General features: G+C 46.4%; 1 protein-coding gene across 1 annotated transcript; it reads right to left on the bottom strand.

Annotated features, from left to right (window-relative positions):
• Window positions 1-8,961: 8,961 nt before the first annotated feature.
• Window positions 8,962-12,498, bottom strand: LOC133355567 (caveolin-3-like). The gene is made up of 2 exons (XM_061572906.1): window positions 12,247-12,498; window positions 8,962-10,164 (listed from the first exon to the last, which is right to left on the bottom strand). The coding sequence occupies exons 1-2, from the start codon at window positions 12,322-12,324 to the stop codon at window positions 9,832-9,834; spliced, it is 411 nt and encodes a 136-aa protein (XP_061428890.1). The 5' UTR covers window positions 12,325-12,498; the 3' UTR covers window positions 8,962-9,831.
• Between the last annotated feature and the right edge of the window lie 829 nt (window positions 12,499-13,327).

Genomic DNA, 13,327 nt, shown 5'->3' with positions numbered 1-13,327 from the left:
CAATCTTTTCATAAATATTACAGCTTCGGTCCTAGAATGGGCAAACAAGCTAGTTATTTCTTAAATATCACCTTGAATGGTTGCAGCGCTAGTGGCTGCAAGTTTGATGTGACTTCATCCTCCATGGCCATTCCACTGCCGGAAAAAGGCCTCCCCCAAACCATCTCAATCTTTCTCGATCTGGTGATGGCACCAGCATGATTTAATTGCTCCATCTCAGTGGTCATACTCTTTGGATTGTGACATCGCCCAGAAGTAGCGCGCTCACCACTCGTTGCCAAGGTTTGCGATTTGAATCGGCTGGCCGCCCTGGTTAGCACTTCGGTGTGTGATATCCAAAGTATCACTACGCACTGTCTGCTTCACTCACAGTGGACATGAAAGATTCCATGACGTCATTTGCAGGAGCAGGCCATCACGTGCCAGCAATCATGGTCCAAATTGACAAATTCGAAAATACACTGCTAAATATTCAATGACACTCCAGTACACAGCAGCGATCATTGGCCACTACTAACAAATTCGTTTCCCCGGGTCACTCTTGCAAAATGAGACTCATCGTGGCCTTCCGAGTTCTCACCCTTTGCAGCGGCCCCAGGAACAGCTCAGCTCACGATCCAGGATCAGCACCGATGACCCTGGTAACCCCATGTTCTGAGGACCACGGCACTCCATGTGCTGTGCCCTTCCCACTCCCGGTCGTTTTTTGCTGAGGCGGCTGCAGTCCCCACGGTGATACAGGGGCCGTGACGGGGTCAACCTGCTCTCTCTCCGAGTGGAGTCAAGTGTAATCAATGCCTTTATTACACGCTTTCTTTTAACTCAGTTTGTCGTTGTTGTATCCTCAAATCTTGTTACTAAATTTTAACCCACTTCCCAATGTGGTATCGACTGCAAACTTGCTATGATTATGTCATACTGATGACAATACCATATTCTATCATAAAAATATATTATGTTTAGGCTTGGGTCTAATTGTTCACGGTCAACTGACGTTGGTTGTAATTGGCCACTGTACCTTACGTTATGGCAAGCTTCGGGGCCACTTCCTGGAGTCGTGGAGTTCTGCCATTACTCGTACATTTCATAAAAGCGTGTTATTAAAAAAGTTTTTTTATATTACTTATTTATCTATTGACGCAAACTCAAGTCCATCCTCGCAGCAGTGGCGGCTTTAGACTGGCCATTGAACAAAGACTGTCACCGCATTGCACGCTTTCAGATGTGGCTTCTGCAGCCGTGTGGAACGCTATTCCTTTCAATATCAGGAAGCCACTGAATGTATGCGCTTTTAAATCTATAATTAAAACTAATTTCTTTAGAACTGCTTGTGTTAAGTTTGTCCTTCCCCCGCACCTCTGATTAGCACGATTGTACAGTGCAAAAGAAGTTCAACATACACACAATTAGCATAATGGATTCTTGCTGTGACCCGTGCCCATTGTGCCTCGTTCTTTCCTGGCTGTGATCGTTATCGAGGACACAGTGAGGTCATCAATAAGTGATGAAATTTAAGTTTTGGTGGCAATCCTTTCCGAGAGGTTGACGAGGGTTCAAAATTGGGTTATACAGGTAGGAACAATATGTTCCACACTGCCCACCAGGGATTATTTGTCTGTCTGTCTGTCGTGCATAAATATATATATAAACAGCTCTTTGATTTGTGGAGACCTACTGCCGGGTACGAGAGGGGAGGTGCCTAAGGGAGGGTCAGGGAGGGGCCGAAGGAAGGGGGCAGTCAGGAGCGGGGGCCTGAGGGGGGGGGGTCAAGGAGGGGCCTAAGGATATGGGGGGGGGGTGGTCAGGGGAGGGGCCTAGAGGGAGGGGGGTTCAGGAGAGGGCCTAAGGATATGGGGGTGGTGGTCAGGGAGGGGCCTAAGGGACGGGGGTCAAGGGAGGGGCCTAAGGATATGGGGGTGGTCAGGGGAGGGCCTAAGGATATGGGGGGGGTGGTCAGGTGAGGGGCCGTAAGGGAGGGGGGGTCAGCAGAGTGGCCTGAGGGAGGGGGGGTCAGGGGAGGGGCCTAAGCAAGGGGGAGGGGCCGATAGTTAAGGGGGCTGGCTACCTGGCTGGCTGCCTGGCTACCTTAAGTTATCTTGTTATACAGGTAGGAACAACAGTTCCACACTGCCCACCAGGGATTATTTGTCTGTCTGTCGTGCATATTTGTCTGTCTGTCGTGCATATTTGTCTGTCGTGCATGAATGCGCTGTCCAACCAAGTTCCTACCTGCCCACTCCGAAGGAACGCGTTTCGTCCGGCTCCCAGCTACGCCAACGGACCTGTAATATCGACGTGCTGGCATCACTATTGTATTCTAGATTTGAAGCTTTCGTGACTGCAAGGATTCATACTCTTAGGTTTTTTCGGTAAAGTCTCATAGGTAAAAAAATTACATTAAAATTAATAAAAGTAATAATATAAATAAAATAATAAATCACGACATTTCGGAGGCAACACAAAAGCTTCCGTCTTCAGGTGGAACCGTCACAGCACGATAGCTGTATCAAGTCATCTTCTTGGTACTTGATACAGCAATCGTGCTGTGACGGTTCCACCTGAAGACAGAAGCTTGTGTCGCCTCCGAAACGTCGTGATTTATTATTTTATTTCTATTCTTACTTTTATTAATTTAAATTTTATTTTTACCTACGTGACTTTACCGAAAAAACCTAAGAGTATCACGATTGTAAACATTTTTTAATAATAAAAACTCCCTATACTTATTTCAACCATTTATATCATACTAATCATAACTATCCATTATACTATGCTTTTCCTAACTTAACTATGATAAATACAGCTATTTTACCTATTATTTGTATTACCATCATTATCCTAGTATTTACATAACCTATCCAACTACGATTTACAATATGCTTATTCCAGATTACCATACTTATACAATATTATAACATAGCCCCGTTCCGATTAATACTAGGATCGTAAACAGTACTGAGAATCATCTTCTGGTTTTTTCGGTAAAGTCACGTAGAAGGGAAATAATAAAATTATAAAAATAAAATTATCACGTTTGGCCACAACACAAGCAGCCGTCCTCAGGTGAAGACAGAGCTGTCTGAAAGACAACTGAGAATCATTACGGTGCTTATCATAACTAGAATTTATAATACTATTAATTATTGATCAATTAAGCAAATACATAACAATGTGTCACTTAGATATTCAAAGAGGCAGGTTCCAACTAAGCAAATAGGCCTCAATAATGGCGGCTCAACATTTTACAATATTAACACTGCAAATGATCAATAACTATTTGATACTATAACATTTGCACACTATCGTACATATTTGAAAACTATAAAACTAATAACAAATAAGTGTACATATATATCAAACCTGTAATATCGACGGGATGGCTAAAAGAATGCCCCCCCCCAACCGATACAGGCCTCCCGTTCTTCAAAATCCTGAGGGAATGTATCCTACCATTAATATCGCATATTTACATTTATGCAAATATAAAAAATATATATGAAAACTTAACTACTATTGCAAGGTCACTAATATCAAATATGTATGATAAAACATAACTGTGTTAATGGTTTATTGTAAGGATTGCGACGGATTAAATTGTAACGGTTAAGCCTCAATTTCAACAGCAGCTCACCTCGTCCAGTTGGGCACGTGACTAGCGATTTCATCACGTGACTGCCTCGCCTGCACGTGACGATAGGGCGTGGCCTAACGTACCAACCAATTTATCCCAAGCCAACCGTGACAAGTTTAACGTCCTCTTAATGACTTAATTGTATTATAGTGCGAATATATGCACCATTTATTAGTAACACAAGCACACTGGTTACCTTAGGGACAGCAAAAGCTAACCCAACCATGCGTCAAACATTACTTGAATGTGTGTGTATGTATCTACCATCTACCTTTAAATTTCGATTTAAAGCTTTCGTGACTGCAGGGATTCATCTTATTGGTTCTTTCGGTAAAGTCACGTAGAAGGGAAATAATAAAATAATATAAATAAAACATAATAAAATAAAACTTCTCACGACGTTTCGGCCACAACACAAGCAGCCGTCCTCAGGTGAAGAAACAGAGTTGTCGGAAAGACAGCGTCCCAATGAACACCGCCAAGCTTGGCAGCGTATATTTAAGCTGGGTCGGGGGAGGAGAGTGCCTTGACAAAGGAGTTTACATATCAACAGCGGAATTAAGCATATTGATGGCAAATGCAGATATGGGATTAGTCACTTGTTGTGGAATGTGTAGTAGGTGGTGGGGGGCTTTCAAAGTCATATTATGCTAGTATATTATGTAGGATTAGCAGTGATAAAGGGAGGGAAATTGTAATCGTAAGGAGCTGCCGCAGCCAAACCACCGTGTATCAAGCTCGTGCATTATGTGGGCAACAAAAAAGGGGGGAGTTTCTAAAGAACTGCAAATGCACTGCGAATATATGCACCATTTATACTGGTAGGAACCACCTGGTACCACCAGCCCACAGGGGATTATTGTGTCCGTCCGTCGTGCATCCAAAAATGGGAGGTGTGGGGTTGGGTGAAGATGGGAGGGTGAGGAAGGGCTGGGTGGAGGTGGAAGTGGTGGTACTGGGTGGGGAGGGGCTGGTCACCCCGTAGTGCCCTTATAAAACTCAACGTTTAACCTACTCATGCCGGCTTATGCCCGCTCTCACAGTCGGCCATATTTGCGGAATACACCACGCCGCCGTTGACCCTTGCCATTGACCGAGCAACCCAACGTTCCTACCAGCTCCCTCCACAGGAATGTTTAGTAACACAAGCACACTGGTTACGTTAAGGACAGCAAAAGCTAACCCAACTATGCGTCAAACATTACTTGAATGTGTATGTATCTACCATCTACCTCTCTGGCATCTCTAAAAACATCTGCAGAAGCGAGAACGGCCCAAGATCACGTGTCTCCATACTCTTTGGTTCTTTTGGTAAAGTCACGTAGGTGAAAATAATAATAAAATAATAAAAAAGCGAAAACAACTGAATTAAATCACGACGTTTCGGGCGCAACACAAACGTCCGTCATCAGGTGGGGACCACCACAGCGAAAACAGTTGCTGAGGTATGCCAAAGAGATGGCTTTGACAAGGGTTTATATAGCTGAGGAGTCCAGCCTTGAAATTCGTTCTCCCGGGGCGCTTCCGCCGACTGAGTGAACGGACAGGGATTGGCTAAAGGTAAAAAAAGGACAAGAAGGTTCGAGAATGGGGGTTGAGGGATATGTAAGGAGAGAGCACAAGGAGTGGAGACGTTCGGAGGAAGACACAAGCTGGAAGACAAGCACGAAGTCTCGGGTCCCTTATTGTGGAAGTCTTTAAATAAATGTCTCTTTGAGTCGTTACACATACATACGTAATTGCCAAAAACACATTCCTGCGGAGGGAGCTGGTAGGAACGTTGGGTTGTTCGGTCAATGGCCAGGGTCAACGACGGCGTGGTGTATTCCGCAGATATGCCCGACTGTGAGGGTGGGCCCAAGCCGGCGTGAGTAGGTTACACGTTGAGTCTTTATAAGGGCACCACGGGGTGACTAGCCCCTCCCCACCCAGCCCCACCCCTCCCACCCCCCACCCAGCTCCACCCTCCCCACCCAGCCCCTCCCCACCCTCCCCACCCAGCCACTCCCCACCATCCTCACCCAGCTCCTCCCCACCCTCCCCTCCCCACCCAGCCCTTCCCTCCCCACCCGGCCCCTCCCCACCCTCCCCTCCCCACCCAGCCCTTCCCTCCCCACCCAGCCCCTCCCTGCACGACGGACACAATAATCCCCTGTGGGCTGGTGTAACCAGGAAGTTCCTACCAGTATAATGGAGTATTGCTAGGGATAGCAAAAGCTAACCCAAGCATTCGTTAAACATAACTGAATGTTTATGCACATACTATCGACCTCTCTAGTATCGATATTTACGCACTCTCTATAAAGTAAGAAAAAAAACATTTGCAAAACATCTGCAGAAGCAGATTTCTAAAGTTAAAACTCAACAGCTAACAGTGCAAGCGAACTGGCCCCAGGTGACCACCCCAGGTCTTGTGGCCACATGGAGAGTGGCGAGTATGGCCAGCAAATAAAATTGTCATTAACCCTATTTATTCGCCTCCGCTTATTAAACTTTTACTTACTTTAGTAAATTGAGTCTTAAAATGTATTTAAACATAATTATTGTTTATGCTGAGTGTTTGCTGCTGCTTCTGTGTCCTGTCCAGGGCTTTGTGATCCTTGATGAAAATCTGCTATATAAATGGAATAAAATTTTGACTTTAAACTTTCGTGACTGCAGGAATTCATATTCTTGGTTCTTTCAATAAAGTCACTTAAATAGAAAATTTTCAAAATAAAATATAAAGAATAAGATACATTTTAAATAAAATTAAAACAATAAATTGAAAATAATAAGAAAAGGGGTGGGGCAGTGGGTGGGAGGGAATTGCACCTCGCTACACCCATCCACACTGCTGACGGTAGAGGTTGACAAGATAACACAAATTCAAGACATGACCCAAAGTGGTTGATGACATATTTCCAATGATTGCTGAGTTTAAAACCGTCGTCTCGGTTGAAATTGTGTCTGTTTTTATGGATGGACTATGGTGAACCAATCTTTGTTGATAGCCAGTCGGCTTGCACAGTACCATCGTCTTAGAGAAATCAATTTCATGTGAGCCAGCCGCATTAAAGTAATGATCAGCTACGGCAGCTACGGCAGAAGTATTGGTCCTGCCGTGTTTCAGATCTATCTCTGCCCCACCCCTTCTCTCTCCCCCCGTCTCTTGCGCAGCCCTTTCCACCGCCCACTCACTCTGGAGCCCTTATCAGCAGTTACATTTGGAGGCTTGCCCCCTTTTTTCTCTCCACCTGATGAAGACCGCTTGTGTTGCGATCGAAACGTCGTGGGTTTTCTGCTTTTATTATTTTCAATTCATGATTGAAATTTTTTAATTTTTATTTAATTTTATTTTCATTTTTTTTTCTATTTACGTGACTTTACCGAAAGAACCACGAATATAAATGGAATTGTTACGATTATCCACTGCCAACACACAATGCACCGCAGCAGGAGGAAGCCGTCCTCTGCTGACTCACCGCCGTGTTTTGCTTAGCGAATTGACCACAGAGAGGTGATGTGGGGACGTTGTACTGCGCTATGTCCCTCACAAGGGCCCGTAATCATGTCACGTCGCTTTTTTTGTATTGCAATCTAACTCCGGGCATAACACTAAATAATCGTCGTCATCATCGTTGTGGAGAATATACCGTAAATAATATACCGGACAGGCAGACAATACATCGGTATCATTCACACATATCCATCTCCACATATAATAATATAAAAGACACGGACATCCAGGCACCGGGGTTCCAACCCAGGCTCTGAGAGGTGTTGGCTCAGTGTCTCTGCGAGGGCCAATACGTTCCTCTTGAGACATGCCCACAGCACCTCGTCGTTTATTGTGAAAATTCCGTCACAGTTCCTATGATCACTGTTTCATTGCTTTCATGGCTTTATTTTGGTGATTTCGAAAAGTTTTTTGGTTTGGCCATGTTTGTTTGTTGTAGTACGGAGTAAGACTGATGGCTTTAATCTAAGTTGTCTTGTGGTTGTTGTTGTTGTTTGACTTGCATCCCACTGGGATTTTTGCACACAGCGTTGGTGTACGGTGTTTTTTCTGCAACATCTTGCTGTATTTTCTTGGATTTTCTGTTTGCACATAGTCACATATTCACTTTAAGATGTTTTCTTGTTCATGTTTTTATTTTTTGTTTGTTGCGGTTGCACCCGATTCAAGAACCGAATGGCTCACAGGGCTATACCTAATAAATGAACTTGAACTTGAACCTGACTTGTACCTCAAATGTCCCGACACGGGAATGATCTCACCGACAAGACACGCGCAGCACCACGACTCGAGCCTCGGCTCAAAGACGTGTCGAGTCAGTGGCCTGGCAGGGGCATTCGTTCATTCGTTAAGGAGTCACCCAGGCGCCTTGTCCGTCGATCATCCCTGGCTGTGACCACGTGGGGTCGCAGCAGCCACGCAGCACGCACATTTGCCCGTGCATGTTGTGTGTATGCATGTTGTGTGTATGGATGTTGTGCATGTATATATGTTGTGCATGTATATATGTTGTGTATGTGTGAATGCTGTGTAGGGGCCGTCCATAAATGACGTCACGCGATTTTGGACGATTTCTTACCACCCCCCCCCCTAGTCACACGGCGTCACAAAAAGTCAGACCCCCCCCCCTCAAATATGACGTCACAAAGCTCTGCCCCTCCCCCCCAAAAATAAAACATGCGTCAAATCGCTTTAAACTATTGCCATTGTAGTGCGTATTTAATGTGGCGCTGCACTTCGATGTTGTAGGAGAAAGCATTTATTAAAAAGTCTATTTCATTAACTAGAACGTGTTGTCTATATTTATTTAAAGTTGCGCATTTTGATGTGACGTCACCTTTCTCAACCCCCCCCCACCTCCCCGTTGTCACATCGTCACAAATGTCTAACCCCCCCCTAGGTTCGTGACGTCATTTATGGACGGCCGCGTATGTATGTATGGATGTTGTGTATGTATTATGTTTGGAATGTATGCTATCTATGCATGTTGTGTACTTATGTATGGATGTTGTCTATGTACGTATGTTGTGTATGTATGGATGTTGAACTTCTTTCGCACCGTACGGAGCCAACCGCGCTTATTGGAGGTGCGCGGGTGCAGGGGGGACAACAAACTGACACACAACCTGCGGGTGCGAAAGAAATTAGATTGTTAATCTCGACGATTTCTAAGTGCCACAGCTCCAGTGGTGTCCTCATATCGGCAGGTGGCGGTGTCTTTTCCCAAAGACGTCGGCCGGTCCATGGCCTTCCTTCTACTGAGATATACCTATGATTGCGGACAAGTTTGCTGCAATAACGTGCTCGAGATGAAATGGCGTTGATGCGTTAATTGGCTTCAAGTGTTTATTTGTGATCTCAAATCTGAGCCGATACACACGCGATAATTGCATGGTGGGTTCGTAATTTCATTCACGCGGTAAGTTCAGGGTGCTTAACTATGTTTACCACTTATAGGGGATTATCGTTTTTAATGGTAAAATAACGGATAATACACTGCAACATGATAACACATGTAATGTTAATAGCTTCAAAAAGTCAAACAGTCTCCACTTGTTCGCCACCATTATCAACATATTCCTGGAATCTTCTCCAGGTGGTCTCCAGAGCCCGGAGGCACAACATTTCTTGTGGTATTCTTGCAAATTATCGGAAGTGTTAACATTTATTTGAAGTACCCTGTATTTGGTGCATTCGTAATTTCATTCACCAATCCGGGTACGCCCCCCCCAACCCCCCCCCCCCCCCCCCTGAGCTACTTGGGGCCATAAACCGTGTTTTGTTTATCCCCCCCCATAGCTGCTGCTACTCTGATGATAATTTACATTTGTTAAAGTGGCGCATTTCATCCGTAGATCCCAACAATGCGCCACCGCCGTGCATGGAAAGCCATTGAATAAACAGAACCTGCAAGTTAAACGGCCAGAACTAGGCGGGGGAGGGGGGTAGATGCCAGTTTAAAGAGGGTAAATTCTCAAGACAGATGTAAACACCTTTACCGCCTCTGATTGAATTATTACCAAACGGCAACGCGTTCCGTCATCTACCCACCCACCCTCACCCCCACCCCCAGGGTTACACATCCACCCATCCATCCACCCTCACCACCACCCTCGGGCGAGACATCCACCCATCCATCCACCCTCACCACCACCCTCGGGCGAGACATCCACACATCCACCCTCGCCCTCGCCGCCCGGGGCTAGACATTCTCAACCTTGATCTTCGAGAAGCACAGCGCGCACGACTCGCACACCGGGTCGAGGCAGCAACGGATGCACGTGGCGCTGAACATCTGCAGGCAGATCATGTTCATGCGACACATGCGCAGGCACGGCGTCACGTTCCACACGTGGGAAAACTGCGCGCACGCGAAGTCGCAGCCCCAGCAGCACGACAGCGGCACGGCGCACAGCACGGAGAGCAGCAGGTAGCAGAACCACTTGGTGCCGTTGTAGGTCCTGAAGGCGCACCTCCACACGCCGGGGATGCTGTGCGAACCCTCCGGCTCGGCGAACACGTCCTCGAAGAGCACCTGCCGCGTGGCCACGTGGACACGGACACAGAGAGAGAGAGATTATGACAAAGAGACGTCCAAAAATAAATGGGACCCGGTGAAGAAGAATCTTTGGGTGCTGCCGAATATGGGGATTTGATGCCAACCGAGAGCGTAAATAAGCAATGAAGTGTACACATGAGAGGTACTAAAATATTTTAAGACATTTTTTTTTCTCATTTGCAATTTCCCCACCGGCCCGCGGGTGAACCGGGATTCTCAATTGGAAAGTACAGATATTTTAAAGAAACCAAACCGTTTTAACATAAATGTACACATTTGTATTCTCAACGATTGTGTTTAGAACACAGTAACCGAGAACACTCGGAAGAAATAGTTTTTTAATATTCAATACATTTTTATATCGTTCATTTTACATTCGAGAAATTCTTCCTACCCAGTTTATCTCGTAGGCTTTCGCGACAAATCTGGCTGTCGCCTGATGAAGCTAGTTGTAATTACTGGTGAAGCGTCGTACACAGATTGTAAATGTTGTGGATTTGCTCTCCAACACACCGGTGTGCTGTATTAGTAACGAATTGCCGTGTTCTGTTTACGTGACAAACCTTACTAATTGGCTGTGGCGGATTGTGGCGGGTTTAACGACGCATTTATATTTATGCTATCTTACCCAAAGAAACCTATATTATCGATTCTTCCTACTCATTGGCATTGAGCGGCAAACTGAGTTCCATTCCTGGCCAGGGGCTATAATCAGCGGCCGAGTGATATCTGAACTGCTCCTCGCCCCGTCTCTTAACCAACCCGCACTGACCAAAGTGATGAAGTATGGTCAATCAACGGCCACGAATGACAAGGCGGAGGGCCTTCATCTAGCATTGGATTTATGAAAGCCTCCACATTATTATCATCTAGCGCAAGTGTTCACTCATTTTCAGAGGGGGGCCGCTTTTGCCGATGAAACATCATCATTGTGAGGGCCGCTACACATTTGAAACCATTGGGGGTTTGACAGCAGCACGATGTGTCCTTGCAATGAAATTCACTGATCTCAGTGTGTGTGCGTATACACCTCACAAATTTAGCATTCTCAGGAAGAACGTAATCAACCAGGTAGGGTGTTGACTGTTATGTGAACCTCAGGGGACGGCAAACAAAAGAACAAGTAGAGGCATCTTTTTCGAAAAAAAAAAAAACCTCAATAAATATCAAGAGCCACAATGCACGTGGTGAATACGATAGACGGTGGCTCCTTAATAAATATGAAGCAGTCCTCTCGAGAGCCGAATGCGGCTCCTGAGCCGTTGGCTGCCCCCATGGTCTATACGCACACGAAACTACCGCACGTACGCAGTTGCTAAACTCCGTCCTGTCTCCAAACACAAACAAACAATGTTTTGAGCGGCATCTTGGCTTTCCGGACCCAAACATTATCCGGACAGGATCTGTTGATGGGTCGGGCAAACTCTGAACCGGTTTCGATTTTCAGGATCTCATCAGAAGCGGATTCAGACCTGTTAATCCCATTATATTCTCGCGTACGGCAATTGTTTTCTGAGCTCAATGCCAATGTCGAGGTCTGCTGGCCCACGAAGAGAGGGCTTCCGAAGTTAAGCGTTCGAGTAGTTTTGCTGTTTCTCCTCCGTTGAAGGAATACTATTGGCAAGAGCATTCCATCTAAACTATGGGGGCCATGTTAATACCCAAACAAGTATAATGCAATGCTGGATACTAACTTGTTATCTGTTGTGGAGCATTATATGGGTACTTTCGTATAACATACGAACTGAACTCGGCTTCTGCGTCTCCACGTGTATGTTTGTATGTTGAACTTCTTTCGCACCGTACATAACCAACCGTGCTAATCGGAGGTGCGACGGAAGGACAACAAACTAAATACTAAAATCAGTTCTAAGGAAATGAGCTTTTAATTTCCATTATTTAAAAGTGCATAGTTCCAGTGGCTGCTCAATATCGGAATGGGAGAGCGTTCCAGACGGGCGCAGAAGCGCGTCCGAAAGCGCGCGATGCGGTGACAGCCTTTGTTCGCGGCGAGCCAAAAGCGACCTTTGGTGTGCGCAATGCGTGTGTGGTACTCACTCGAACGTGCTCGTTGATGTTGACGGGGTCTCGGTTCTCCATATCCAGGGTGTCCACCGAGGGCAAGTGCTTGGGCATGGCTATCTATTTATTGTGTTCTCTGCCGTGTGCGCGTGAATCTCTCTCTTCCTGTCTCTCTCGCCCGAGTGAAATCCAACTCTCGCCTCGTTGTGAACGCGTCTCGGCCCTTTTAAAGTTCGTGTATCCCCTGGAGACCACGATGCTTTCCTGGTGGGTGTCGTACTCACAGCGTCCATTCACATCCATTCATTCACTCGCTTTCGCGAGGGCGGAGCGGCAACTGTTGCGGCAACACCTCCCCTTCTCTGCGCGGCTGCTGTGCCTATAGCGACCCCGCTGTTTGGCGCCGCTGTCGTGGGGTGGTGGGTTCGGTTTTTTGTTTTGTTGAAGCCCACGCTGGAGGTCGAGAGAGATATCCCGTGCGCAAGATCGGCGAGATCCGCCTGGCGACAGTTCCACATTCACATGGTTCTCTCCCTCTCTCCCTCGCTGTACTATTCGCAAACGCCCTGTTGGGTATGATCACCATGCGTCATGGGGCATGATCATCATGCCATCATCATGCCATGGGGCACGATGGTCATCATGCGAACTCCGGTCACCATGGCAGCAGCGAATTTTGGCTGGCCTTCGAACAAAGACGACGGTCACCTCATTGCTCGACGCTTTCAGATGCGCCGCTTTTGTGGCCGTCTGGAACGCTCTTCCTTCCGATTTTAGGTAGCCACTGGGAGCTGTGCACTTTTAAATAATCGAGACTGTCAAACTGTTTTCTTTGGAACTGCTGCTTGTGTTTAGTTTGTTATCTTTCCCCCGCACCTCCGATTAGCACGGTTGGCAACGTACGGTGTGAAAGAAATTCAACATGCATACATGACATGAGTGTGCCGTGTCTTCAGCCAGGAGGCTCAGCGGTATAAGAGCGAGTCGGCTCGCAATCGGAATGTTGCGAGTTTAAGTCCTGGTTGCGGGGTTGCTCAGCCCATCATCGTTCTGGGGTCGATAAGGTTGGTACCACTTCGTAAGGAAAGTTGTCGACAGTGGTGGTTCTGTACACAGA

This window comes from Lethenteron reissneri, chromosome 51 (genome assembly GCF_015708825.2).
Source record: "Lethenteron reissneri isolate LAM-NWPU_2019-01 chromosome 51, ASM1570882v1, whole genome shotgun sequence".
Lineage (NCBI taxonomy): Eukaryota > Metazoa > Chordata > Hyperoartia > Petromyzontiformes > Petromyzontidae > Lethenteron > Lethenteron reissneri.
Note: the sequence above shows the minus strand (reverse complement) of the source record. Positions and strands in the feature narration are given on the sequence as shown.